We start from the raw sequence: 26938 nt of genomic DNA, 5'->3' as shown, positions 1-26938 counted from the left end.
GATATATATTACATTATCTGTCTATATATATTAAATGATATATATTACATTATCTGTCTGTCTGTCTGTCTATATTACAATCAGGTTGCTTGAAGCTATTTGGGGGCTCTAAGCACCTCGACAGTGACCTATGAACACCCATTGCAAAGTGGACCCCAACCCAAACGTTAAGTTGGCATGAAGTCTGATTATGAAACACTTCATTTAAACGACTTTGAACTTCGATTTTGCCCATGAAAAGCTCCTTGGTTATCTCTATGAAGATACACGGTAGTGACTGTAGAAAAAAAGAAAACCTCACATAACTACATATTCAACTTCGTATTTTCCGGCCACCTCTGAGTTATAAACACTTGTGGGTCTGACAATGCTTGGGACTGAGGCTGTGCGGTTACAACCGTGTACTGAAGTCTGGGACGCCCCGACCTTCCCTCCACACGCCATTTTAAACCTTGATTCCAGGCACCCTCCGGAGAGGAACCCTGAGAGTCTGCCTAGGATCTCTAGCCAATCGCTATTCTTCTTCTATCAGCTCTAGCAACGTCAAGCCAATGAAGGAAGGGCTACTTTTTCAGTCGCTACTGTTGACTGGCCAATCGGAAACTTTCTTCAAATGACACTCCCTCCTCCTCTCCGACTTCCTGGTCCCCTCCCACCTTCCTGCCAAGTGCGCAGGCTCGGGAAGCTGGCTTCACTTCCGGGTCGTAGCCCGGGGCGGCCGCGTACGTTGCCATGGAGACCGTTTTACGTTAACTGGTGTGTAGCTTGTTTTTTTTTTCCCACCCTGTGGCCTGGTAACTGCGGTGGGCCGCTCTTCCCCCGTTCTCTCTGGGTTTCCTGCGGCCGGAAGGCCTGTGCAGGCCCGGAGGAGTCTGGCTTAGGGATCGGCATCGCCCCGTAGGGGGCGGAGGGGCGTGATGGCTGCGGAAGAGGAGGACGAAGTGGAGTGGGTGGTGGAGAGCATCGCGGGGTTCCTGAGAGGCCCAGACTGGTCTATCCCCATCCTGGACTTTGTGGAGCAGAAATGTGAAGGTAAAACCCCACCCAACTACCCCCCGCGCCGCCCCAGCCTGAACTGACCCTAACCGTCTCCCAGCTACACGGTCCTCTGTAGTTACACGGAAAGGAATTGAACTCACTGGTGGTCTTCCTGGCAGATCTGAAAATGGAGATTACAGCCCCCCTCCTTCCCAGTGCGTGTTTTACAAACCTTAGTCTTGACTCTTATGTTCCTTCTTTCACCCTAACACACGTCTTTCTGGGCAGGTGGACAGTTTGGGCGAGCTTCTTCAACGCTTTCCCAGTTACTTGACAAGTGTCACTCTGTCTCCCAGTCCCTTCGGATCCCTAGTATTTAAAACAAAACAAAAAAAAGGCCTGTAGAATCAACCTAGGAAAAGAAAAATTCAGCTACACTAACAGTTAACAAGGTTAAGAGGGCATGTGGTTACCTCTGCCCATGATTGTACTACCCCCCCCTCCCCCATGTTGAGCTCTCTTGACTCTTCAATTCTACCAAAAATGGGGAAGGAGCGGCCGCCACCCAACAAATGAAGCATTCACATGCAGCATTATAACTGCTTCTGAGGGATGGACACTGGGGTTTTCTGATCAGCATACTCTTGGAGTTCCGCAGTCAGTCTTCGAGACAAATTGGACCCCTTTCATAGAGAAGAAACTAGAAGCTATTTAGCTGAGCAAGACTTTGAGGGCAATAATAATCCATCGATCATTTGAATGTGCATTATGTTGGAGGGATTAAGATCAGTTGGATAGAGCTGGGGTGGGTGGGTACCAACTGCAGGGAAACAAAATTCTGTGAAAGAAATACTGCCTAGCAATATATCCGCGATGAGTTGGGCTGCCTGAAATGGTAATCAATTCCCCAGGCACTCGTGTTTGATTGGATATGAGAGTCACTTTATGGAGACCTCAAAGAAGAGTCAACTGTTAAATGTTTCCTTCTCCTGAATTATCTTTTAAGACTTCTCTCAGATTCCATGAATCAGGTAAAGATGAGATTTCCTTTGACCACTGAAACTTTTCATTATATTTTTATTGTCATAGTCAAAATTTAAATAGTTGCACTATATGTCCTAGTTTACTACAAGTAATCTTTAAGGAGGTACAAAAACAAAGCAACTTTTAAGGGTTTAAAATGCTATTATGAGACTGATAAAGACGGTGGAATCCTGACCTCATTTAGAAGAAATTATGTCATCCATTGATTCCATTTATGCTACTGAGACAAAATGTTGAATGGAAAAAGAATTATTCATCATTTTATTTTCAGATATCAAAAATGGCTACATCTCAGTCATAACATACCTGAATTGTGTTAATTTACAGAGAAGCAGATCCTCAGCCTTGTAAACATGTCCTATATAGTGATTTTAGAATTAACTGAAAACAGCCTAGTTAGCTGTTTTATTGAATGTGTGCTTAGTGTTACATAGAGTAAATGCAGGATAGAGGTTACAATGCCAAATGACTACTAAACATACATTATATAGGAAAAATAAATGTAGGATATATAAAAGTTACATGCAAAGTGACACTCGAAGTAATTGTTTATACTTCACAACCTGGCTTATTAATGTGTTGTTCTTTATTTCAGATAGTTTAAAGTTTAGTTTTATACAACTTTGTAACATCAACACTTCAATAAACTTAGTGTCTTAGAAGCTGGGGTTGGAAAAATGAATAATGGTATTTTGAGCTTGAGAAGTTTATAGTCTAATGGTGGACAACAATCAGGAAAAAAGAAGAAAATGCAGGTGCTGTAACAAGATAAGTGCATGGTAATAAATAATTAGAAAAGTGAGAGAAGGGATGGGTAAGGCGCGATGGGTGACAATGCTGTCAGACACCTTGTATTCATATACTGTTGTGTAGAATGAGAACTTCTTTGTACAACTACTTAAAGATAATAAAAAATGTTAAAAAACAAATAAAAATAGTATGATTTACGTAAATATGGAAACAGGCTATAAATATATGAAATAGACAATTTTGTTTCTCTGAAAAATAAATAATTAGATCAGAGGAAGGAATATATCAGCCTGGGAATTAGGAGTGGGTAGCAGGTCATGGAGAATGAGCCACTGGACAATGTCTTGAAGAATCTTTAAGGGAAAGGGAGATAAACAATAGAGAAAAAATGAAAACACAGAGGAAAAGTTTGAGTAAAAGATGGAGGGTATTTGGAGGTGTGCCACACAGTTGTTTGTTGTTAAAAGGGCAAGATTCGGAATTTGGAGTAGTGGGAGATGAGATTGTATTTAATCTTGGAGGGTTTTGCCTACTTTCCGAGGATTTTGCACTTCTTCTCTAGGCAGTGAACAGTTGTTGAAGAGTTTTAAACAGAAAATTAAAGAAATGAGTTTGCATTTCAAGAAGATTATTCTTAGAGAATGAAAAAAAGTTTGTTTATAATTATGTCCTTAATTATCCTGTTCTCCTAATTAGGTATTAGCTTCTTGTGGGAGTATCTCCTCAATTTCTGTTGTTTCATACATAAAATCAACTGGTAAACATTTATTTGGGTTGTATTTATTTTTAATTTATCATTGATATATGGCAACAAGAATTACCTAGTCACTTTCAGTAAAATTTGCATCAGCACAGTGGCAGTACAGTAAAAGAATCTGGAGTCTGTTATAAAAGGATTCAGTGTATAATAATGTTACATTAAAAGTTTATGAAAAAATTGTTGCCTTACTTTTTTTTATTTTTGGTTTTGGTTGTGGGGCCTCCTGAACTCTGGGCCTGGGCGCTGTCCCTCAGCTCTTCAGCTCAAGACTAGCACTTTACCACTTGAGCCACAGTGCCATTTCTGGCTTTTTTTTTTTTTTTCTGTTTATGTGGTGCTGAGGAATAGAACTCAGGGCCTCATGCATCCAAGGCAAGTGATCTACCACTGAGCCACCTTCCCAGCCCATTGTTGCCTTACATTATTGATCAAAAAATGGCAAATTGATGGGCCTGAAGAGGCTATGGTGAGAGGGCCACTTGAGCTTAGGAGTCAAGAATAGTCTGAACATCATAATAAAACCTCATCTCAAAGAAAGAAAAAAAGTAGGAAAATAAGAAAGAAGAAAACTGGAAAGTTTGCCCTAGTCTTAAATAGGAGGTAGTTTTTGCTTTAAATTTGCTTTAAATACCTTCTTAAATAGGAGAAAAACTTGTTAGCAGTTAATATTATATACTCAGGTATCAGTGTGTGTGTGTGTGTGTGTGTGTGTGTGTGTGTGTGTGTGTGTGTGTGTGTTAAAAAAGCCTTGGAATTCAAGCTAGATTATCAGACTGTTAATATTTCCATTTATAAGGAGTAGATTTAAAATTTGCATTTAATGAATTGATTTGTTTTTATACTGTAATGTTTTTCTTATTAATATAGTTTTTGATGATGAAGAAGAAAGCAAATTAACCTATACAGAGATTCATCAGGAATACAAAGAACTAGTGAGTATTTTTTTCATTGAGTTTTAGATGTAATTAGGGAAATAATATTGCTGTTCTAAGAGAAAACGATGTATTTTGTTTCATTAAAATTCTTTTAATTTCACAAAATCCATTTAACCCTCACAGTTAGATAGACTGTATGTTCATCTTAATAGACAGGAAATTTCTACTTTTGTATCTAGGGAATAATTTTACCACAATGGTAAGGATCTTGTATTTAATCTTTAAATTTTATTCTCATTTAGCTGATGTCTCCAGTAAAGTGTTAGTTTTCCATAGCTATGTTTGTCTTATTATTCTTAAAAATTTCTGACTACTTGGCACCAGTGGCTCACACCTATAATTCTAGCTACTCAGGAGGTTGAGATCTGAGTAGTGCAGTTTGAAGACAGACTGGGCAGGATAGGAAAGTCCATGAGACTCTTACCTTCAATTAACCACCAAAAAGCTGAAAGTAGAGCTGTAGCTCAAGTTGTAGAGCTCTAGCTTTGAGCACAAAACGTTGACACTGTTCAGAGTTTAAGCTCCAGTGCTGACACACACACACACACACACACACACACACACACACACACACACACACACACACTTACACTTACACTTCCTTGGAGTTTAGAGAATTTTACCACACTAAGGTTCATAATCTTGACTTTTATAATCTCACTGTGATTCTGACTTCATGGTTCTGACTCTTGTAGAAGAAATAAAATCTCATATGATTCTCTGAAAAAAAAAAAAAAAACCCAAACCCTTCTTTTTAGTTTTCTTTTTTGTGACAGTTTTACAGCCATGTAATAAATAATATAATGTACATCAATATTTGTAAAATGGCATTTGATTATACTTTTCCAGAATTAATAGACAAACTGTCACTTAGGCTTTTTTTAATGTAAAGTTTAAATGTTAAACTTTTTCTTTTTAGGTTGAGAAACTGTTAGAAAATTACCTCAAGGAAATTGGAATTAATGAAGATCAGTTTCAAGAAGCATGTACCTCTCCTCTTGCGAAGACACATACATCTCAGGTTTTTGCCTTTGTGTTATTCTGTTTATGTATAATTACATCACAAAAATTACCCTCGTTTCATTTACATTTCTTTTTTTTTTTAATTTAATTTAATTTAATTTTTGAACATACTGTACAGAGGGGTTACAATTACATGGGCAGGATAATGAGTACATTTCTTACCAAGCATTGCAGCCTTCTTCATTTACATTTCTTATATTTGTTTAACTAATATTTTAGACACAGTGAAAGGTGAGAAGATAATTATTACATTTGAATTCTTTTTTTAGAACAACCTAGAGAAATGATAATTTGAGGCATTAGTGAGCAGACAAAATTAAAAATAAACTTTCTGAACTCAGAACTATTATAAGATCACAAGTTTTATCCAGATGACTTTGATTTATGTAGATCTCTGATAATTCTGTAGTTGTTCTTTTTCTAATTTTAAAGGGATTTCTTTTCTTGGAACTCATTGTCTTATTAGTTCTGTTGTACTGGGCTGACATAGATAATATGTATATGAATTTATGTATGTTTATGTATTTATTGAGGCTCAGGCTAGTTGATGTTCTAGATACTTGACATGTATTATCTCATTTAAGCATCTTGACACCTCTTACATATTAGTACTGTTTATCTTTCACCTGTAAATGAGGAAACTAAAGCGTAAAGATACTAAGCACTTAGACATGCACAGCTAATGAGTAGTCCATCTAATATGTAATCTTAGGCAGTATAACTGAGAACAACAGTTGCTCAGAGGTTGAAGATTTGTTGCTGCTAGCCAAGATACCTTCTCAGAAATTCACTTTGATTTCCCATTCTCTACCAAATTAACTGTGTTTATAATTTCTTGCCAAGATGATAGTGAGGATTTTCTTTGGTGTTACCTCATATATTTCCAGACTTGATGTCTAGCTATACTTCTCCAATATATTATATACAGATGTATTCCAGACCACTCAAAAGCATCCATACACCTGGCTTTGTGCATGTTGTCTCTTAACCTAGATGTACCCAATCTACCATCCCTTCCTTTACCTAAGAAAATCTACATCATTGGGGCTCAGTTGAAATGCTACTTCTTACTGCACCTTGCTGCTCCCTGCACTTAGACCAGAACTCATTCTACCTCACCAAGTAATTTTATATCCATATTTTTGTTATTCTGCCTTGAATTATAGTTTCCCACAAGTCTGTTTGTTCTACTAGATTCTTTGAGATATTTTTAGTTCTTTGCATTTGTAATTACTAGTTTAGAGATAGGAACTTACTACTACTACTATTGCTACTATTACTCCTACTACTACCAGTAATTTTAAGATGGGTACTGGTGGCTTATGCCTGTAATCCTAGCTATTCAGGAGGCTGGTATCTGAGGATCATGGTTTGAAACCAGTCAGGGCAGAAAACACCGAGATTGTTAGCTCTAGTTAAGCAGCAAAAAGCCAGTAGAGAGTTAGTACTCAAGTGGTAAAGTGCTATTCTTAAGCAAAGAGGCTCAGGAGGTCTGGCACAGTTTTACTTTCTTAACTTTTTTTTTTGGGTCCGGTCGTGGGGCCTGAACTCTGGATCTGGGCACTGTCCCTCAGCTCTTCAGCTCAAGGCTAGCGCTCTATCATTCAAGGAATTGATAGCTTTTGTGTAGATAGCTTTTGTGTAGATTTGTGGGTATAGAGTTGCTTATAGTATTTCTTCGTTATCTTTTTAATGTTTATTGAATCAGTGATAGTTCCTCTTTCATTTTTTTATTGTGAAACTACTGTACAGAGGGGTTACAATTACATGGGCAAGATAATGAGTATATTTCTTATCAAGCATTGTAGCCTCCTCCTTTGTTTCCCCTTCCCATCCCTTTCCATCCTCCCCCCAACCCCCCCAACCCTCCCCCCCCCCCCACCAAAGTTGTAAAGTTTGTCATTTTTATTTTATTTTTTTTTTTTGGTCTGGTTGTGGGGCCTGAACTCTGGGCCTGGGCGCTGTCCCGCTCTTCAGCTCAAGGCTAGTGCTCTACCACTTGAGCCACAGCGCCACTTCCGGCTTTTTTCTTATTGCTTATGTGGTGCTGAGGAATCGAACCCAGGGCCTCAGGCATGCCACTGAGCCACCTTCCCAGCCCCTGTCATTTTTATTAGTAGTGTAGCTTTGCTTGTTTTCCTTAATCTGGGTGGTGGTTAATCAATATTAACCACCAGCAAGAGAACCAGAACAACTACTTTTATAATAGATATTTTCAATATATAAAATACTTTACTATTTTATTTGATCCCAATACTAAGTGAGAAAATTGTTACTGCATTTCTTCTCTGATGCAAAAATTTGTATGATGATGCATTTAAAATAAGAATGCATTTTGTAATTGTGTTAATATATAATTGGCAGTTTTTTCTGTTTCTTTTTCTTTTCTTTGTATTGGTCTTGGGGCTTGAAATCAGGGCCTGGGCACTGTCTCTGAGCTTTTTTGCTCAAAGCTAGTGCTCTACCTCTTGAGCCACAGAAGTTCCACTTACAGTTTTTTGGTGCTTAATGGGAGGTAAGAGTCTCATGGACTTTCCTGCCCTGGCTGCCTTAGAACCATGATCCCCAGATCTCAGACTTCTGAATAGCTAGGATTACAGACTTAAGCAGGTGCCTGTGGCAGTTTTTTTTTTTTTTTTCCTAGTGACAGTGTTTTATTTAACCTTAGAGTCAATGAAGTACTATATAAATATTGTTGTTACTTTATTATACTAACTTCATAGATGAATAAGGATTAAGTGATGTCCAGGGTTACAGAGCTGCTGGGGTATAGTGAGACTCAAGGCAGGCTTCTGCTACCGTCCTCTTTTCTTCACCAATGTACAAATATTTCTCAAACTTTATTCTTTTAGGAATTACTTGTAGATTTCTGAGCACTCATAATCCAGAGATTAAAATTTCTTATGTCTGAGGAAAAGTCAAGGAATATTCATTTTAAGAAAAATGTTTCTTTCATGCATTTATTAAAAGGGATCAAGGCTTCTAGAACTTAACTATCAGTTCTTAACTATCAGTTCAGTCTCTGCCTGGCTGATAGATGCTGTGGTTGACTTTGCCATTAGTCGCAGTGCCCTTCAAGTGTTAATGATGAGGATAAAGTACTTGGTGTTATTAGTAAGTCTAAGAAGCCTCAGAACATCACATAATTATGGTAGCATAATTCCATAAAAGGGATTCTGACAGACGTTACTAAGCAATCACAGAAACTACCTACAGTTATTTCCCTTTTAGGGAAGATCATCTTCTATCCTGGGGCTTTCTAGACAGTATTTATGAATTAAGAAAAAAGAAACATGTCATTTTCTCTCTTTCCCCCTCTCCCTCCCTCTCTCTCCTTTCTTTTTCCCTCATTCCCCAATCTCTCTCTCTCTCTTTCTCTCCTTTTCCCCTTACCTACCCTTCCTTCCCTCCCGGGTCCTGTGGCTTAAAATCAGTTCCTGGACACTGTGAATTTTTTTTGTTCAAGACTGGTAATCTGTCATTTGAGTCACAGCTCTACTTTGTACTTTTAGGTGGTTAGTTGGAGATAAAAGTCTAATGGACTTTCTAGCCTGGCCTGGCTTTGAACCTTGATCCTCAGATCTTAGCTTCCTGAATAGCTAGGTTTACAGATGAGAGTCATCTGTTCCTCACTTGTTTTTTCTTTTCATAGCTGACTGACTCTCTAGAGGTCTCTGAGAACTGTTTTGCACCTTTTCTATGTTTCTTTATACTAGACACATCTAGAATGTGTTAGTTACAGGAAGAAAGGCATCTTCCTCTTCTGAGTAGATTCCTTGATGAAATTTTTGTTGAGGTAGTCTCCATGACTCTTTGTTACCTCATCATGATTTTGTGTGGCCACTTAATTCAATTGGCCATTTAATTCAATTTGGTAGTCATGTGACAGGTTATAAACCAAATACACATCATTCTGGCTGAAAGACAATCTAGGAAATGAAGTGGTGACTAGAAAAGGAAGCCATAATTCTGAATTTTTTTACAGAGTAATTTAGCACTGGTTCATTTGGAAAATGTTATCTCTGACACCCTTAGTTTCCTAGAGGCATAAGGATTTGGAGTCAGCCTCCTCAGAACCCTATTCAAAGGCTTTCAGAGTTAAATCTTGAACCAAAACTGTGATGGTTCTCACCTTCATCACACACTTGAGAAACCTGAAGGCAGAAGGATTATGAGTTTGAGGACAGCCTGGGCTACATGTAGAGGCCTTGATTCAAAAAGCTTTTTTTCTTTAAATTGTCCATTTGTGTCACTTAGCCATAAATAAGTTGTGACATTCATGAATGCTAGTTTTCAGTGGAAATGATTTGCTTTGATTCTTTCCACAGGCTATTTTGCAGCCCGTATTGGCAGCAGAAGATTTTACTATCTTCAAAGCAATGATGGTCCAGAAAAACATTGAAATGCAGCTGCAAGCCATTCGAATAATTCAAGAGAGAAATGGTAAAATGTTGATGTTAGAAATCTATGTGTTAAATACATTTGTTTGTTTTGTAGGTTTGACTATTCTGATTCTATACATAATTTTTTTTTTTTTGGTCCAGTCATGGGGGCTGAACTCTGGACCTGGGCGCTGTCCCTCAGCTCTTCAGCTCAAGGCTAGTGCTCTACCACTTGAGCCACAGCACCACTTCTGGATTTTTTCTTTTTGCTTATGTGGTGCTGAGGAATCAAACCCAGGGCCTCAGGCATGCAAGACAAGCGCTCTACCACTGAGCCACCTTCCCGGCCCCTATTCTGATTCTAATAAGGCCTTAAATGTAGCTGTCTTGCGTACATTTATTTCAAGTTGTGTTTGGCTGCTATGAGAAATTTTAAGTGCATAAGCTTTCTGATCAGTGAGTATTTGAAAGAAAGCAGCCCAGCATTTGATTTAATGATGTTTTACAATGTAAAGCTTGAAATGTTTCACATTTCAGAGCTTCTGCCCATCCACTGTATTTATGAAAGTTAGTGTTATCGAGTGGTTATAGTTATTACTGAGAGAAGTAACTATCTTATTCTATCCTGTCTTATCATTGTTAAGATCATAGAAAGAGACAGTGGTCCTCAGGCTTTAGAGAACATTGAAATTAGTTGGAAGGCTTGAAACACAAATGGTAATGTTCCTAGTTTCTCATTGAGTATGTCTAGGTTGGGAGCTGATAATTCACTTTTTTTTTTTTGGTGCCAGTCCTGGGTCTTGAACTCATGGCCTGGGCTCTGCCCTCGAGGTTCTTCTGCTCAAGGCTAAAGCTCTACCTCTTGAGTCACAGCTTCACTTCTGGCTTTTTTGATGCTGAGTTGGCTTTGAACCATGACCCTTAATCTCAGTTTCTTGAGTAGCTAAGATTAGAGGCATGAACTACTGGTGCCTGGCTTTCATTTGCATTTTTAACAAGTTTTCAGGTGATACTGAAGCTGCTGGTTTTGGGACCACACTTAGAATCATTACACATTGGGCAGTATTAGGTGGAAGAGAAAACAGAAGGATGATTCTACTGATCCTCTTTAGTTTTATCTTTTGACTATTCCTGGGCTGAAACTCACTCTCTAGTATTCCTGCTTTTGTTTGAACTTTGACATTAAAATTTTAATTAATTACTTGTAACTGTACTTGTCCTTTTAAAACTTGGTTCTCATCTCTTGTTTCCGATTTCTGGCTCTATTGACATCGTCTTAAGTCTTATGTTTTTCCTTTGTTCAATAGGTTGCCTGCCACTATAATCTTTACCATATCTTATCTTAGTTGGGCAGTGGGACCTTATCTGAAAGCTATAGCTTAGTTGCATTAATTGCTTTAAAAAATATATATTTTGGTGGGTACTGAGAATTGAACTCAGGGCTCCACTCTTGCTAGGCAAGCTTTTCTACCACTTGAGACACAGCTTCAGTACTATTTTGTGCTGGTCATTTTTTTTTTTTTTAATTTTTGGTACCGGGAGTCAAACCCAGGATGTTGCATTTGCTAGGCAAGTGCTTTCCCATTGAGATACATTCCAGCCCTTGTACTTAGTCATTTTTGAGGTAAGATCTTGCTTTATGCTTGGACTGGTCTGAGCTGTGATCCTTCTTGTGTTTTCCCACATCACTCAGGATGTCAGACATAAACTACTTTTCCTAACCATTGTGCTTCCCTCAAAATCCATGCATGCCATTGGTTGAGATGGAGTCTGTCCAACTTTTATGATTAATTTGTCCTTTAACCATCATCTCCACCGCCCAAGTAGCTAGAATGACAAGTTTGAGCCACTGTGCCTTGATGTATTACTTGTGTTTAAATGTGTGGAACATGAGATAGAGCTTCTGTTGATTCAGGGTAAATATAGAATGCTGTAGAACTCTTGTTGAGGATTTTCCTTTCTTTTGTCTGATATTAATAGAGATATATATGAGAGCCACCACCCATCATAAAATCTAAAATACTTTCCACAGTAAACAGAATTGTCTGTGTATAGGAGATATTACCACCCTGACCCTGAAAAGTACATAACACAGTGTAATTACTTTGGTTTAAATAAGTTTGGAAGAGCTTAGTTTGTTCTATAAAATTATTTCCTTAGTATTCTTGAGACTATGCTTTATTCTGACCTGTAGGATGAAGAGGATCAGTTTGATAGTGATTAACAGTGGATTCTAGTTTTGCAATTAGAAACTGCACCTTTAATACATTTTAATAAAACAGGAACAAATACCTAAAACCTGTGTAAGCTGTATATTTCAGACTGCCATTAACAGAACATGCCAGCAAGAATGTCCTAAGGAGGTGGAAGTTTTTATCTCACAACAAGAAATCCAGAGGAATAAAGTGAAGAAAGATAGGTAACAGGGTTTATCAGTTCAGTGGCCCGGTGTGAAATATTATCAAGGACCCTGAAGCCAGCTGTGTAAAGATCCCTGCCTCTAATCCTAGCTACTTGGGAGGGAGAGACAGATGAATTTTGCTCAGAGGAAAGCTCAGGTAAAGATAGCTCATTCCTCTAGCTACAAAACGAAGTAAATACAAATGAATTGGGGAGGGGGCAAAAAGGAGAGTAGTTATAATAGCTCAAGTAGTTCTAGTTATCTGGAAAAAAGAAAACAACCATAATGGGCACTTTTCATCTTTATATTCTACCATTCTTAGTATCTTTTCTCATGATTAGACTCTGGCTATGTTCAGTGTAGTCTCAACAGTGTTAGATGGAATAAAGGAATGTTTTCTTCTCTACATTTCTTTTTGTTAGCAAGACAGCACTTCCATGGAAGCCTTCCAGAAGATTTCCTTTCAGGTCCTATTGATCAGAACTGGAGTTAATTGCCTTTCTTAAATCATATGGATAGAGGAATGAGACCATTATTATTGGTTTAAATCCAGAGCCATTCTGCTGAGAAGTGTGGGCCTAGCTTCTTCAATATTGCTGCTTGGTGACTCACACAAACCTGGCTTGTATTTGTCAAGGGAGAGTGGCAAATGATGTAGAATAATTGCTACAATTACCTGTTACACTGTCAAACCACAGTGTGTAACAATTTTCTGCATTTAAGCATGAGCTAATGCTTAAGTTTCTGCTTAAGAATTTTTAATACTTGTATTTAAGATTGTTGCTTAATTTAGGTCAAAGGATAAGTATTGTAGATCAATGACAGTTAAAACAGGCTGTTTGGAAGTTTTTTTTAAATTTCCTGTGCTGATACTATTTTTTCGTTTTGTTTTTTTTTTGCCAGTCCTGGGGTCTGGGTGCTGTCTCTGAGCCTCTTTGTGCTCAAGGCTAGCACTCTACCACTGGAGACACAGTGCCACTTCCAGCTTTTTTGAGTAGTTTATTGGAGATAATAGTCTCCTGGGGACTTCTCTGCCTAGGCTGGCTTTGAACCAGACCTCAGATTTCTGAGTAGCTAGGATTATAAATGTGAGCCACTGGTGCCTGGCTGGTACTGGTTTTGAACTCAGGTCTTCAATAGCTATCATGTTGTATTAGGTGAGTTGCACCTCCACTGTCAGGTTTTTACTGGTTAATTGAAGATAGAGTCTCTTGGATTTGTCTGCCAGGGCTGAATTCGAGCTAGGAGCTTCATCTCTCAGCCTCCTGAGAGGCTAACCAGGATTACAGGTGTAAGCCACTAGAGCCTGGCTGGAAGTTGTCTTTGTGCTATGCTAAGCAAAATTTGAAGGTGCTTTGGATCCTTAATTGTTTTTTGTATCTTATAAAAGAATTTGAGGAAAATGTAAGTTAGAACATTATTTTATATTTTTGAAGTACTTCATGCTGTTGCATCATTCCTCCCTTATTCCTTTCATTTTCCTTAGAAAGATTATCAGGAGAATAATCTAATGAAGTTGCACTTCAGATTGGTGAGCTGCGTTAGATGTCAGTTTCAAGTCATGATATTATACTGTAGTTGTCAGAATGTTACCATGGGGAGAAATTGCATGTGAGTATGCAATTACCTCAAAGTGAAGTGTTTAATATGAAAATGTGCATCTAAGTGTGAAAAGGATTACAGTAATAAAACTGGTTGAGGGTAGATCTATACTCTCATAGTCATATGTGGATCAAGAAATGGAAAGTGAAGCTGAAGCAACCTTATGCAAATGCTATAGAATGTAATTATCATAGATACAAATGGAACACTTACTAGTCTTCCTGCTTATCAGGAAGATAGAAGTAATAAGGTAAATTAGACCAACATTTAAAATTACTTCCTATGAATTTTTATTTGCTTTGGGCCTAAGTTAGAACTATTGTGGTTTATAATTATTAGACCAATATCTGAACAGATGCTCTAAGGATAGAACTTTTATTATTCATCTTTCTGTTTCTCTGATGTGCTTCATACTATGTTTTTATTGCACATAATAATCAGGGCCCCCTTATTAGTAACATTTGTTGTAATGAGAATGAAGAAGAATATTAAGTGCTGTTTTAATGGAATATTATTTTCTTTTGTAAACTCTTTTCCCATTTAAGGATCATCTTATAAGCATGGTTGCTGTTTTTCTTTTTTCTTTTGTTTTTGTGCTGAAACTGTGGCTTGAACTCAGGTCCTCTTATTCTCATTTGGCTTTTTCACTCAAAGCTGGTGTTCTACCACTTAAACCATGTTTCCACTTCTAGCCTTTTCTGGTTAATTTTGCCAGACAGCTTTTACTTTTTGTGGCATTAGAGCTAATACATGTTAGCTAAGTACCCTGCCATTGAACTACTAGCTCCATATTTAATATTTTCAATAGCTAACACCAAGGAAGGTACTGAGATTTCTTTTTTTGTTTTTTTTTTTTTTTTTTTTTTTGAGGTGGGGTGGGGGAGGGCAAAGTGATAAAGGATTTGAATTGAGGGCTTCCATACTTGGCTGATACTTAACCACTGGAGCCATGCCTCCAGCCTGGAATTCTGCTGGTTATTTTGGAGACAGAGTCTCATGGATTTTTAAAAAATTTTTATTTTTTCCCTGTTCTTGGGCTTGAACTCAGGGCCTGGGCACTGTCCCTTGTTTTGCTCAAGGCTAGTACTCTACCACTTGAGCCACAGCACCACTTCTGGCTTTTTCTCTTATGTGGTACTGAGGAATTGAACCCAGGGCTTCAGGTATGCTGGGCCAAGCACTCTACCACTGAGCCACATTCTGGGCCCCTCATGGATTTTTTTATGTCACTGGCTTTAAACCATGATACTCCAGATCTAAGATTCCTGAATAGGTAGGAGCCACTGCTATCTGGCCTGAGAGATATTTCTATGAAAAATCATGGTTAATTTGGTGGGGCTTACACCCTTACATGAAAGTTACACAAAGCAGACAATAGTTAAAGTGAGAAGAACTTAGATTTTTTAAAGTGATAAATTGTAAATGAATTTGTACTTATTGAACTCGAACAATGAGAGAAAAGTGTTTTCAGTTGAGTTGATACCCTTTCATGGTGTTTGGTTTTGAACAGGTGTACTACCTGACTGCTTAACTGATGGGTCTGATGTGGTCAGTGACCTTGAACAAGAAGAGATGAAAATCCTGAGAGAAGTTCTTAGGTACTTTGATTATTTCTCAATGAATAACTAGTAGTATAATATGATATGTACATATATGCTTTTTAACAAGAAAGTATTGTGAACCAGTAAAATATCTAGATTCGGTACTGAAGACTGTTGATATATTTTATCACTTATAACATGTACAGATAGCTCTTACTCAAAATACTTAGAAACAGAAGTGTTTCAGATTTTGAAGTTTTTCTTCTTTTTGCTTTTTTTAGATTTTAAAACATTTGCATGGCTCTTATTATGGAATATTCATCCTTAATTGGAAGTCTAAAATCCAAAACCTTCCAGAGACTGAAACTTTTTGAACATCATACTGGCATGCAAAGATTTTTGCATACTTGAGCATTTTGGATATTTAGATTGGGGTTGCTTAACATGTTTTTTGGGAATGGTTTGAACTTGGGTGTGTGCTTGCTAGGCAGGCACTCTGCCACTTAGAGCCATGCCTCTAGTCCTTTTTGCTTTTAGGTTTTATTATTTTTGGTGGTTTATAAAGGGCTTATCAAGTCAAGGCCTCACACTTGCTAGGTTGCCATGATACCACTGAGCCAAGCCTCCAGACATCTTTTTCACTTTTTTTTTTTTTTTTAATCTGGTCCTGGGCTGGAACATTAGCGCTTGGGTGCTGTCCCTAATCTTTTTGTTGTTGTTGTTGTTGTTGTTTGTGGGGCTTGAACTCAGTATCTGGACGTTGTCCCTGAGCTCTTTTGCTCAAGGCTAGCACTCTACCACTGTGAATCACAGTGCCATTTCCGGTTCTTTCGGGTTTATGGGAGATAAGAGTCTCAGGGACTTTCCTGCTCACGCTGGCTTTGAACTGTGATCCTCAGATCTTAGCCTCCTGAGTAACTAGGAATATACACATGAACTACAAGCACCTGGTAGCACTTGACGCTTGTGAGAATATTCTAGGTTTAGGGAGAAAAGATAGTTGCCTTCATTTATGTCACCTGCAGAGTGGACATGATGGTAGTTAAAAGGATGGGCCTCGTTGGAAACTATGACAGGAGTCCCAGGACCTAGTGCTTAATTTCATGGGCTTTCAGTTACTGTGGGTAGGGGAGCCAGTAAATCTAGCCCTTTTCTGCCAGATCCTACCTTTTTTGGCAGGGAAACATGTTCTCAGGACACCAAACAGGTTGCTTGAATTCATAAGTTCACAAAGGTATGAATATTTGGTTTAAGATGGGCAGTGGTGGCTCACTGGATAAGCCTCTATTTTATGTTACTAGTTCTGCAGTACTTTGCCTGTGCTTCTACTGTTTGTAAGCCACTTTAGAGTAAAACATGGCTATTTTCAATTATGTATAAAACATCTTGCTCATAATGTAATCTCAAGTTACCATATTTCTTGGTTAAATATTTATCTTTTGACCAAATAAGAAAATTTACTTTTCTAACTTATTTTTGTATCTTTCAGAAAATCAAAAGAGGAATATGACCAAGAAGAAGAGAAAAAGAGAACAAAACAGGTACCTTTAGAACATATAAATAAAACAGGCATATTTCATTGTTAATCTTATTGTTTATAATCTACCTTCTCTTTGCTATTAACATGTAAACTTATGTGAGCCTCATAGTGTTATATGTTCTGGTCAAGTCTAGGCATTTATATTCGTATTTTATCTCTTTTTTGTAGAGAAAGTATATACTTTCTTACAAGAGAGTATACGTTAAGCATTGTTCTTTTTGGCAGGCATGGAACTTGAACTCAGGGCCTGAAGGCTGGCCCTGAGCTCTTTTGTGCATGGCTAGTGCTGTACCACTTTAAACCACAGCCCCACTTCTTGTTTTCTGGTTGGTAATTGGAGATAAGAGTCTCACCGACTTTCCTGCCTGGGCTTTGTACTGCAATTCTTAGATCTTAGCCTCCTTGAGTAGCCAGGATTACAGGCATGAGACAGGCAGCATCTGACTTAAACATTCTTAAAAAGAAAGTAATTCGTGCTGTGGATGTAGATCAGTAGTAAATAGTATATGGCCAATCATGTATGTAGTATGTATGAAGCCCTGAGTTCAATCTCTAGCACTAAAATAACAGCAGCCAACACCATCCCCTGCCACCATTCCCCTCACAAAAAAATCCTCAAAACAAATGCTAAAAAACCCCAAACTAGCAAACAAAATCCCCCAGCAGTTACTGTTTATGACTTCCTAGTTCATCAGGCATCCTATTTTTTAAGTTCCATGATAAAAACCAAGACCATCAATCCCAAAAGGTATAAATAATATGTCATATTTTGAGGAGTTCCTTATGGAAATCCTCCTATGTTCTATTCGGTATAAAAGAAGATTAAGAAAAACATTTACTTTTCCATTCTCCTTGACCTCTTTATTATTCTAACAGAGCACAGTAGCTATTTCTAAAGGCTCCTTGAAGGCTTTAACATTGTCAACTAAATTCAGCATCACATTGTCTGGTATACAGTTCTATAGAGAACCATTTCTGGGGCTGGGAAGGTGGCTCAGTGGTAGAGCGCTTGCCTTGCATGCATGAGGCCCTGGGTTTGATTCCTAAGCATCACATAAGCAAAAAAGAAAAAAGCTGGAAGTGGGCTGTGGCTCAAGTGGTAGAGTGCTAGCCTTGAGCCTTGAGCTGAGGGACAGTGCCCAGGCCCAGAGTTCAGGCCCCATGACTGGACCCCCCCCCCCCCCCCCAAAAAAAAAAAAAAAAAAAAAAAAAAGAACCATTTCTGTGAATTTGTCTTTCCCAAGGGTAAATTAAACATGGATCTGGTAGAGGTAAGGGAAGCTAGCATTTGTCTTTTCCTGTCCTCTTTTCTGGCTGCTCCTCTTGCTGTGTTTTCCTATCTCCCTGGAGGGCAAAGGAAACCTAATGTCAACTCTCTGTCCAGGACTTCAAGGTCATTTCCTTTTTTACTCATATTGTCCTGACATATCCTTGTATTATGTATTCTCTTGGCAAAACCAAATGAAGAGCAGAAGAGATGTTTTAGGGTTAAGAACTGTTTTCTGTTTGGGTGAATATCTTTAGTAATTGAGGTGTGAAGTTCTTAGGTATTAATGAAGCTTTTTAAACATAAAAGGTGTAGAGTAGAAACTTGCTCAAAATTATTATGAAAAGACAGTAGTTTTAACCTTCTGATTTATAGGGAGACCATAGTAAGCTTTTTTGAATACTACATTTTAGAGATGATTTTTTTTTTCTGGAAGAAACTTTTTCTAGATCTTTTATTATGGAAATATTAAACTTACAAAAGTAAAGATGGTAATAATAAGCCAATGTATCTGTTACTTGGCCTATAGAGCCTGATGATTTAGATACCATGAATTATCTAATCTATATATGATAAGATTTTCTTCCTTTTTTTAAGGAAATATGAAATAGCATTAGTTTATTTTCCTCTAGGACTAATGATTTTGTTGTTCATTTTAGGAATGGAAATAAAACAACTTGTGGCTATTTTAGAGATTTCAAATCAATGTCATATATTTTAAGTGAAAAGTACTATAACTCAGTAATTTTCTGTCTTTTAATAGTATCTTTTGTTGTCTTGAAGAACAGGGGTGAAGCCTGGGTTTGGATCTGTTCTTTCTGAGTTCTAAAGCCTAACCGTACTAGATACCATTAACAGTGTATGATTTGAAATGAAATGTTTACATACCTAAAAACCTATGAGCTAGAAAATACTAGTAACATCTTAAGAGTTTAGGGAAAATAAAATCTTTTGTTCATTAGTCAGTTTTTTTGGGGGGAGGGGTGGTCCTGGTGTTTGAACTCAGGGACTGGGTGCTGTCTTGAGTTTTTTTGCTCAAGGCTAGTGCTTTACCCCTTGAATGACAGCTCCCTCTTCTTGTTTCTTTGGTAGTTAATTGCAGAAAGCAGTCTCATGGACTTTCCTGTCTGAGATGGCTTTGAAACTGTGATCCTCAGATCTCAGTCTCTTGTGTAGCTAGGATTACAGGTGTGAACCACTGGCACTTGGCCTAGTAAGAATTTTTTTTTTCCTAGTCAGAATTTCTTAATAACACCTTTGGTTTTTAAAGGTAGTGAGTTAGTCAAAATTATTTTGTATATTGTTATCGTTTTTCTTATGACATCTTGAAGTTATTCGATACTCAAACAGAAGACCCCTCAGTGCATACTGGTGAGACTGCAAAGGCGAGTAATTCCCAAGGAAGGGGCAGACATTCTTCACCCTCACCCCCAGGTAAGCTTATTGAAGTACACTGGCTTCCTCTACTCATAACTGCCTTACCTCACACCTGTTTTTAGAAAAGGACATTTAAAACCACAGAAATCCCAGAATAAAATGAACTTCATTCACAATCATGATTCAATTTTAGTGTCAGCACTGTTTCATTTCTTAAGCATTATAAAAATTTGGTAAAGGGATGGGGCATGGTAGCTCACACCCATATTCTAGCTACTTGGGAGGCAAAAAGTTATCAAGACCCTATCTCAACAAGCCCGTATGGCAGCGTAAACTATAGTCACATTATATATAATCCATTTGATATACAGATATACATATTGTATATACAATATATATATTAAATGTAATAAAAATATACAATTATATTTTATATACATATATGTGTGTGTATGTATGTATGTATATAAAAATCCCTATACAAAGGAAACATAGGGGTCACATTTCTGTGTCAGACTAGGCAAAAAACAAGATCACCAAAATGCAAAAAGGGCTGGAGGCATAGCAGAGCATTTAAATGCTAGCACTTGAGAGACAGAGGCAGAAATCATAAGGAGGCTAGCCTCCTATCATCAGTGAGATGCCCTACCTTACACCTCTAATCCTAGATATGGGGGAGGTAAAGATCAGGAGGATCATGATTCAAGGCCAGTCCAGGCATAATGTTCATGAGATTCCATCTACATGGGTTGAGATACACATATCTCAAGTTAGGTACAATAGTGAATGCCTGTCATTTCATCAATACTTAAGAGAATCATGGTCCAGGCAACATCTTTTTTGAAAGAATAATGAAAGCCAGCTGGGTGCTAGTGGCTCATGCATCCTGTAATCCTAGCTACTCAGAGGCTGAGATCTGAAGCACATGGTTTGAAGCAGGAAAGGCCTGGGTAGGAAAGCCTATGAGACTCTTATCTCCAATTAACCACCAGAAAACCAGAAGCAGAGCTGTGGTTTAAAGTGGCAGAACATTAACCTTGAGCAAAAAAGCTTAGGGACAGTACCCAGGCTGTGAGAAGAATGAAAGCCAACAGGTTGGGTATGTGGCTCCTGTGTTAGAAGGCAAGGCTTTGAGTTCAAAACACACACCCAAAAGACTAAAACAAAGACACACACACACACACCCCAAAACACACACACACACACACACACACACACACACACACACCCAAAAGACTAAAACAAAGACACCCCCCCCAAAAGACTAAAAGACACACACACACACCCAAAAACTAAAACAGACACACACACACACACACACACACACACACACACACACACACACACACACACACACACACACACACACACACACCCAAAAGACTAAAACAAAGACCCCCCCCAAAAGACTAAAAGACAAACACACACACACATCCAAAAAACTAAAAGACACACACACACACACCCAAAGGCTTTGAGTTCAAAACACACACACAAAAGACTAAAACAAAGACACACACACACACACACACACACACACACCCAAAAGACTAAAACAAAGACACACACACCCTCAAAAGACTAAAAGACAAACACACATGCACACACCCAAAAAACTAAAACAAAGACACACACACACACATACACACCCAAAGGCTTTGAGTTCAAAACACACACACACACCCAAAACACACACACACACCCCAAAGACACACACACACACACCCAAAGGCTTTGAGTTCAACACACACACACACACACACCAAAAGACTAAAACAATGACACACACACACACCCCAAAAGACTAAAACAAAGACTAAAATTAGAGAATTTTAGAAGTAGAGATTTACCTTATACTGAACAAGTTCATCCACTAACATTTCCTGTGAAGATTTTCATCAATTTTATAAAAACGAAATTTCTTTTTTTTTTTTGGGGTCCGGTCGTGGGGCCTGAACTCTGGGCCTGGGCGCTGTCCCTCAGCTCTTCAGCTCAAGGCTAGCGCTCTACCACTTGAGCCACAGCGCCACTTACGGCTTTTTTCTTTTTGCTTATGTGGTGCTGAGGAATCGAACCCAGGGCCTCAGGCATGCAAGGCAAGCGCTCTACCACTGAGCCACCTTCCCAGTCCTGTTCTTCCTTTTTCTAGCCATATTTTAATTCACTGGGAAAATAATTTAATATTGTATTTCCAAGTTCAGCAACACCATAAAATTGTGAGCAAGAGAAAGAATACCGAATGCTGTGTGAACACATCATGCATGCTATAGCTATGACCCAACAGGTGCCTCCAAGAGCTCTGCTCACTGCTTAACATGTAGACTTCATGTAAAATTATGGGGAGCTGAGATGTAGCTCAGGAATAGAGCACTTGCCTAGCATGTGTGAGGTCCTGGGCTCAATCTCAGCACTGTGGAATAAAAGGCAGCCTGGATTGTGAAACCCTGTCACAGGAAAAGTGATGATAACACTCTCTTCAACTAAAGCTCTTTCATAGACACTGCCAAGATTTCTGAAGGTTGAATATATTTGGGAGTAAGTCATACCCTACATGTTTATGTAGACTATTATTAGAGGTATGTGCTCTACCAGAGTCTCACCCCCAGTTCCCTTTAAACAATTTTTAAAATTAAGCCGGGCGCTGGTGGCTCATGCCTGTAATCCTAGCTACTTAGGAGGTTGAGATCTGAGGATCACAGTTCAAAGTCAGCCTGGGCAGAAAAGTTCATGAGACTCTTATTGCCAACAAACCACCAGAAAACCAGAAGTGGCACTGTGGCTCAAGTGGTAGAGTGTTCGCCTTGAGCTGAAGAGCTCAGGGACAGCGCCCAGGCCCAGAGGTTCAAGCCCCATGACCTGACAAAAGTAAATAAATAAAATTATCTTTAAATAGTCATACAAAGGCATTTCAACTCAGTGTGTCAGTTTATGAGAACAATGAATCTTGATTAGTGTCACCTGTCCCATTGTTCTTCCTCATCTTCCAGTCTTTTTTGTACTGGTTATTTTGAGATAGGGTCTTTCTTTTTGCCTAGCCTGTGCCTGGACTTCAGTCTTCTATTTTATTTAATCATTGTAGCTAGGACAACAGGCATATACCACCATGCCCACTTGTTTCTATTGAGATGAGGCGTTATGCCTGGGCTGATTTCATTTTACCGTCTGAGTAGCTGGGATTCCAGGGATGAACCACTGTATTTGGTTATTTGTGTGTATGTTGGTTGTGGGGCTTGAACTCTGGGCCTGGGCGCTGCCCTCAGCTCTTCAGCTCAAAGCTAGCGCTCTACAGCTTGAGCCACAGCGCCACTTCCAGTTTTCTGGTAGTTTATTGAGATAAGAGTCTCACAGCCTTTCCTGCCTGGGTTGGCTTTGAACTTTGATCCTCAGATCTAGCCTCCTGAGTAGCTAGGACTACAGGCGGGAGCCACCAGGGCCCGGCTGTGTGGGTTTTGAAAAACAAGAAATCCAAGGAAGCTGAATGATTTGTTCAAGGTCACTGAATCTGTAAATGGTAAAATGTGACTTATTTTGGCCTTCTGACTCCAGATCTATGTTCTTCCACACCCAGAAGAAATTTCTGCTAGGTGTGGAGAGGTACATCTTTATTCCTAGCACTTGGGAGGCTGAGGCAGGATTGGGCGTTTGAATCCAGCCTAGGCTATATAGTGAATTCTAGCCCAGTCTGGGCTACATAGCCAGACCTGGTTGAAAAACAAACCATACCAAACCCAAGCAAACAAAAGGAATTTTTACAATTCATGACTTTCCTTCCTTCCTTCCTTCTTCCTCTTTTCCTTCCTTTCTCTTTTTCTTTCTTTCTTTCCTCCTTTCTTCCTTCCTTCCTTTCTTCCTTCCTTTTTCTTCCTTCCTTTCTCCTTTCTTTCTTCCTTCCTTTCTTTCTTTCCTTTCTCTTTCTTTCTTTCCTCCTTTCTTCCTTCCTTTCTCCTTCTCTTTCTCCCTTCCTTCCTTCCTTTCCTTTCTCTCTCTCTCTTTCTTTCCTTTCTTGTTGTGAGGCTTGACGTCAGGGCATGGGCGCTGTCCCTGAGCTCTCTGTTCAAGGCTAGGACTCTACTCCTTGAGCCCCACTTGCATTTCTGGCTTTTTTTTTTTTGGTGATTATTTAGAAGAGTCTCATGGACGTTTCTGCTTGGGCTGGCTTTGAACTGCGATCCTTAGATCTCAGCCTCCTGATTAGATATACATCAGTGCTTTTTTTCTTTATTTTTTTGCATGTTTTTTTATTGTAAAAATGCTGTACAGGTTTTTTTCTTTTTAAATAAGGAAACCATTTAGTATTTTTAATATACTTTAGTTTTTAGAGCTTTGAGTTCACAACAAAATTGAGCAGAAGGTGCTCTTACCTCCTACCAAGTTTTCTTTCCTGTTTTGGCGTATTGGCATGATCATTAATCCTTTGGACATGTATACCATGTTCTTCCCATCCTGCTTTTAATTCGTTGTATCATTTGAATGTCTTTGGTTCAGTTTTCTTTCATTGCCCTTGTACTTAAGGTGAAAATGTTAAATCTTCTAATCTTATAATAAAAAAAAATAGCTCAGAAGAGCAATTAGAAGTTAATCATGTCTCCGTGTAATCACCAGTTACTGGAAAGACTTGAGTGCTTATGTTATATGTGCTTTTAGGTTCTGTCAGAGATCTTTATATTTTCTTATCTGTTGAAAGTTAACAAAAGAGTAGAGGAGAGGAGCTGGGATGCATGTTACCTCAGGAAGCTGAGATTTGGAAGATTATGGTTCAGTCTCGGCAGAAATGTCTTAAAAATAACTGGCAAATTAACTAGTCTTTTCATGAGGCCCTGAGTTCAAGTCCCATACAGACAAAAATAAATATTACAAAGGGAAGAGGAGGCTAAGAGAATAATAGAGAGTGTGAATTAGATCAAAATATATATAGGTATGGAAATCTTAGTGTAGTTAAGATGATAAAAAAAATGCAAGCTCTTTCCACTTAAAAATAATCTTGCTAGCCTTGTGTACAGAGAAGCTCAGAGACAGCTCCCAGGCCCCCAGTTCAAGCCACAGGACTGACAAGAAAAAATTAAAAACCAAAAAAACATTTTCTCAGTGTATTGGTAGGTTTATGGTTATCTTCAATATGAATTGCAAACAAAAATCATTTACTGCTACAAAACAAAAATGCAGCTTTAGAGATTTTGCAGTCTCTTATTTTTTACCTGCGAGGAAAAGTATGGATTATTAATAAATAATAGTGTACTGCTTATTTGGATTGTGTAGCAGCCTTGTTTTATATCACAGTGTAGTTTTAATCTGTAAACAGGGTTACATATTTTGTAATGATAGTACAGTGCAAACAGCAGGAGCTTGGTATTTGCTGAAATGTCACTATTCATAACATGAAAAACTATAGCCCTTACAACAGACTGCTTGTTCTTTCCCAGTGGCTGGTGTAGTGTAGGTCCTGAATATGTATTGATTCATTGAGGGAAAATACTAATGTAAGATCATTTTGAGCCTGCCTTAATTCTTCTTATATTGTCCTAATTGGTCTCATTATCTTATTACTGCCAGAAGTGAATTTTGCTAATCAGTCAGCACAATCCTTGGCAAGAAAGATGGAACCATTTTCTGACACTTCCTCCCTCACACAAAGAGGCCTGAAGATTCCTGGTTTAGAACATGGTGGCATTGAAGGACCAATAGCAGTAAGTCAAAGTCACTACTTTCAAGAACTATGACAGGTGTTGGAAAGTAGCAATGTAAACAGCCATAGACTTGGTTTTTGTTAAGATCCTGAACTCACATTTTTATTTTTTGAGATAAGTCTTTTTGTGTATCTCAGGCTGGCTTTGATCTCAAGGTTCTTCTTTTCCTCAGCCTCCAGAGTGCCAAGATTACATATGCACCATTCATGCCTAGCTTGAACTGAAACTTAAATTGAACTTAATTGAGGCAGCAATCAAGGAACTAAGTGTCTTTGCCACTTCTTATGTGAACATGAATTTACCTAGTTCCTTCACTTATTTGACGTAGAGTCTGTCAGCACTTGGAGCAGAAGAGCTGCGGCAACGAGAACACTATCTCAAGCAAAAGAGAGATAAACTGCTTTCTATGAGAAAGGATTTAAGGAGTAAGCAGATCCAGAATGTGGAGCAGAAAGGAAAACCTACTGGTGAGGTAGAGGTATGGCTAGCTCTAATCTACCACACTTTGTACATCTAAAAGTAGAATTCTCCAAATCCATGTATGTGCAAGATACATTAATATTAACCACTCTGCTAGTCTAACAGCAGCTAAGTGTTTTCTAAGAGCTGTAGGAGGTACAACAATAGCAGTTTCATTATAAACACTTTCTCTACTTCCTTTGCTGAGTTAAGGATGATTAGTGGTCTGTCTCACTTGATCTAAAAGATTTGAAATGTACCCCATCCACCACCTCCACAAAGGCTTTCCCAGAGAGGTTTTACAGGTTTAAGGAACCTATATCTGACTATAGTTAGGGGAGCTATATCTAGCTTCCTCCACGCACCCTAAAAATGTCCTTAAAATCTTTGTTCTGAGCAGTGTGTGTACAGAATTCCAGATTCATAGATTCACTGTTTACTGTAGTCAATTTTTTTTCTTTTTCTTTTTTAAGGAAATGACAGAGAAGCCAGAAATGACAGCAGAGGAGAAGCAGACATTACTAAGGAGGCGATTGCTTGCAGAGAAACTTAAAGAAGAAGTTATTAATAAGTAATAATTAAATAGCAAAACACAAGTCCAAATTTTCTTAAAAATAAATTATTTAATCCAAAAACTATTAGTTTGAAGTAAATACTTCTGTAAATGCAAGTAAGTACATTATTTTAAATATTTGCCATAGAAAGGCAATAGGGAAGGCAGTTAAGTGTTATTTAATACAAATTTTGAGATGTTTTATAAAGAGAGTATAGAAGGAGACTAGTTGATGTACACTATTCTTATTTGACACTTATGTCAAGCATTATATACTATGCATTAAGATTGTAGTTATAGATTGACTGGGTCCCTGGTTTCATGAGGCTACTAAAAAAGGTCCCAAAGGTAAGAAAAGGAACATGGTAAAAAGCTGGCTAAACCTCCTTCAGTTCATGTTTTAAGCCGATTGGAAGAGTACATGGACAACAGGCAAGTTTATAACTTAGGTCCAGAAGCAGGAGATTTGACCTGCAGTTATATGAGTGTAGAGGGTTAGTATATGAAGAGGTAGGTGAGATCCTGTAGAACTTTGTGCAAAATTTATTCATTTAAAAATTTGCAATATGGATGATAGTGATTACAGAAAATTCTTTTCATTTTTAATGATGTGTGCTTGCCATATGGATACTAGTGGGAGAA

General features: G+C 38.3%; 1 protein-coding gene across 3 annotated transcripts; it reads left to right on the top strand.

Moving 5' to 3' along the window:
* Window positions 1–762: 762 nt before the first annotated feature.
* On the top strand, window positions 763–26324 carry Cfap36 (cilia and flagella associated protein 36). 3 transcript variants are annotated; one of them, XM_042691264.1, is made up of 10 exons: window positions 763–1032; window positions 4400–4464; window positions 5387–5488; window positions 9819–9933; window positions 15386–15473; window positions 16906–16957; window positions 19555–19657; window positions 25235–25284; window positions 25613–25762; window positions 26217–26324. In XM_042691264.1, the coding sequence occupies exons 1-10, from the start codon at window positions 918–920 to the stop codon at window positions 26316–26318; spliced, it is 942 nt and encodes a 313-aa protein (XP_042547198.1). In that variant the 5' UTR covers window positions 763–917; the 3' UTR covers window positions 26319–26324. The 3 variants fall into 3 exon arrangements, with proteins under 3 accessions (XP_042547198.1, XP_042547197.1, XP_042547196.1); XM_042691263.1 differs by having other exon boundaries at window positions 25154–25284; XM_042691262.1 differs by having other exon boundaries at window positions 25151–25284.
* Window positions 26325–26938: the final 614 nt, after the last annotated feature.

This window comes from Dipodomys spectabilis, unplaced genomic scaffold (genome assembly GCF_019054845.1).
Source record: "Dipodomys spectabilis isolate Male_0828 unplaced genomic scaffold, ASM1905484v1 ptg000141l, whole genome shotgun sequence".
NCBI classification, from domain to species: Eukaryota; Metazoa; Chordata; class Mammalia; order Rodentia; family Heteromyidae; genus Dipodomys; species Dipodomys spectabilis.
This window is presented reverse-complemented; position numbering and strand designations above follow the sequence as displayed.

Coding starts and splice junctions, on each gene's coding strand:
- Cfap36 (XM_042691262.1), top strand. CDS start 918: ATGGCTGCGGAAGAGGAGGACGAAGTGGAGTGGGTGGTGGAGAGCATC. Junction 4,465..5,386: donor ATCAGGAATACAAAGAACTA/GTGAGTATTTTT, acceptor TTTTCTTTTTAG/GTTGAGAAACTGTTAGAAAA. Junction 9,934..15,385: donor AATAATTCAAGAGAGAAATG/GTAAAATGTTGA, acceptor GGTTTTGAACAG/GTGTACTACCTGACTGCTTA.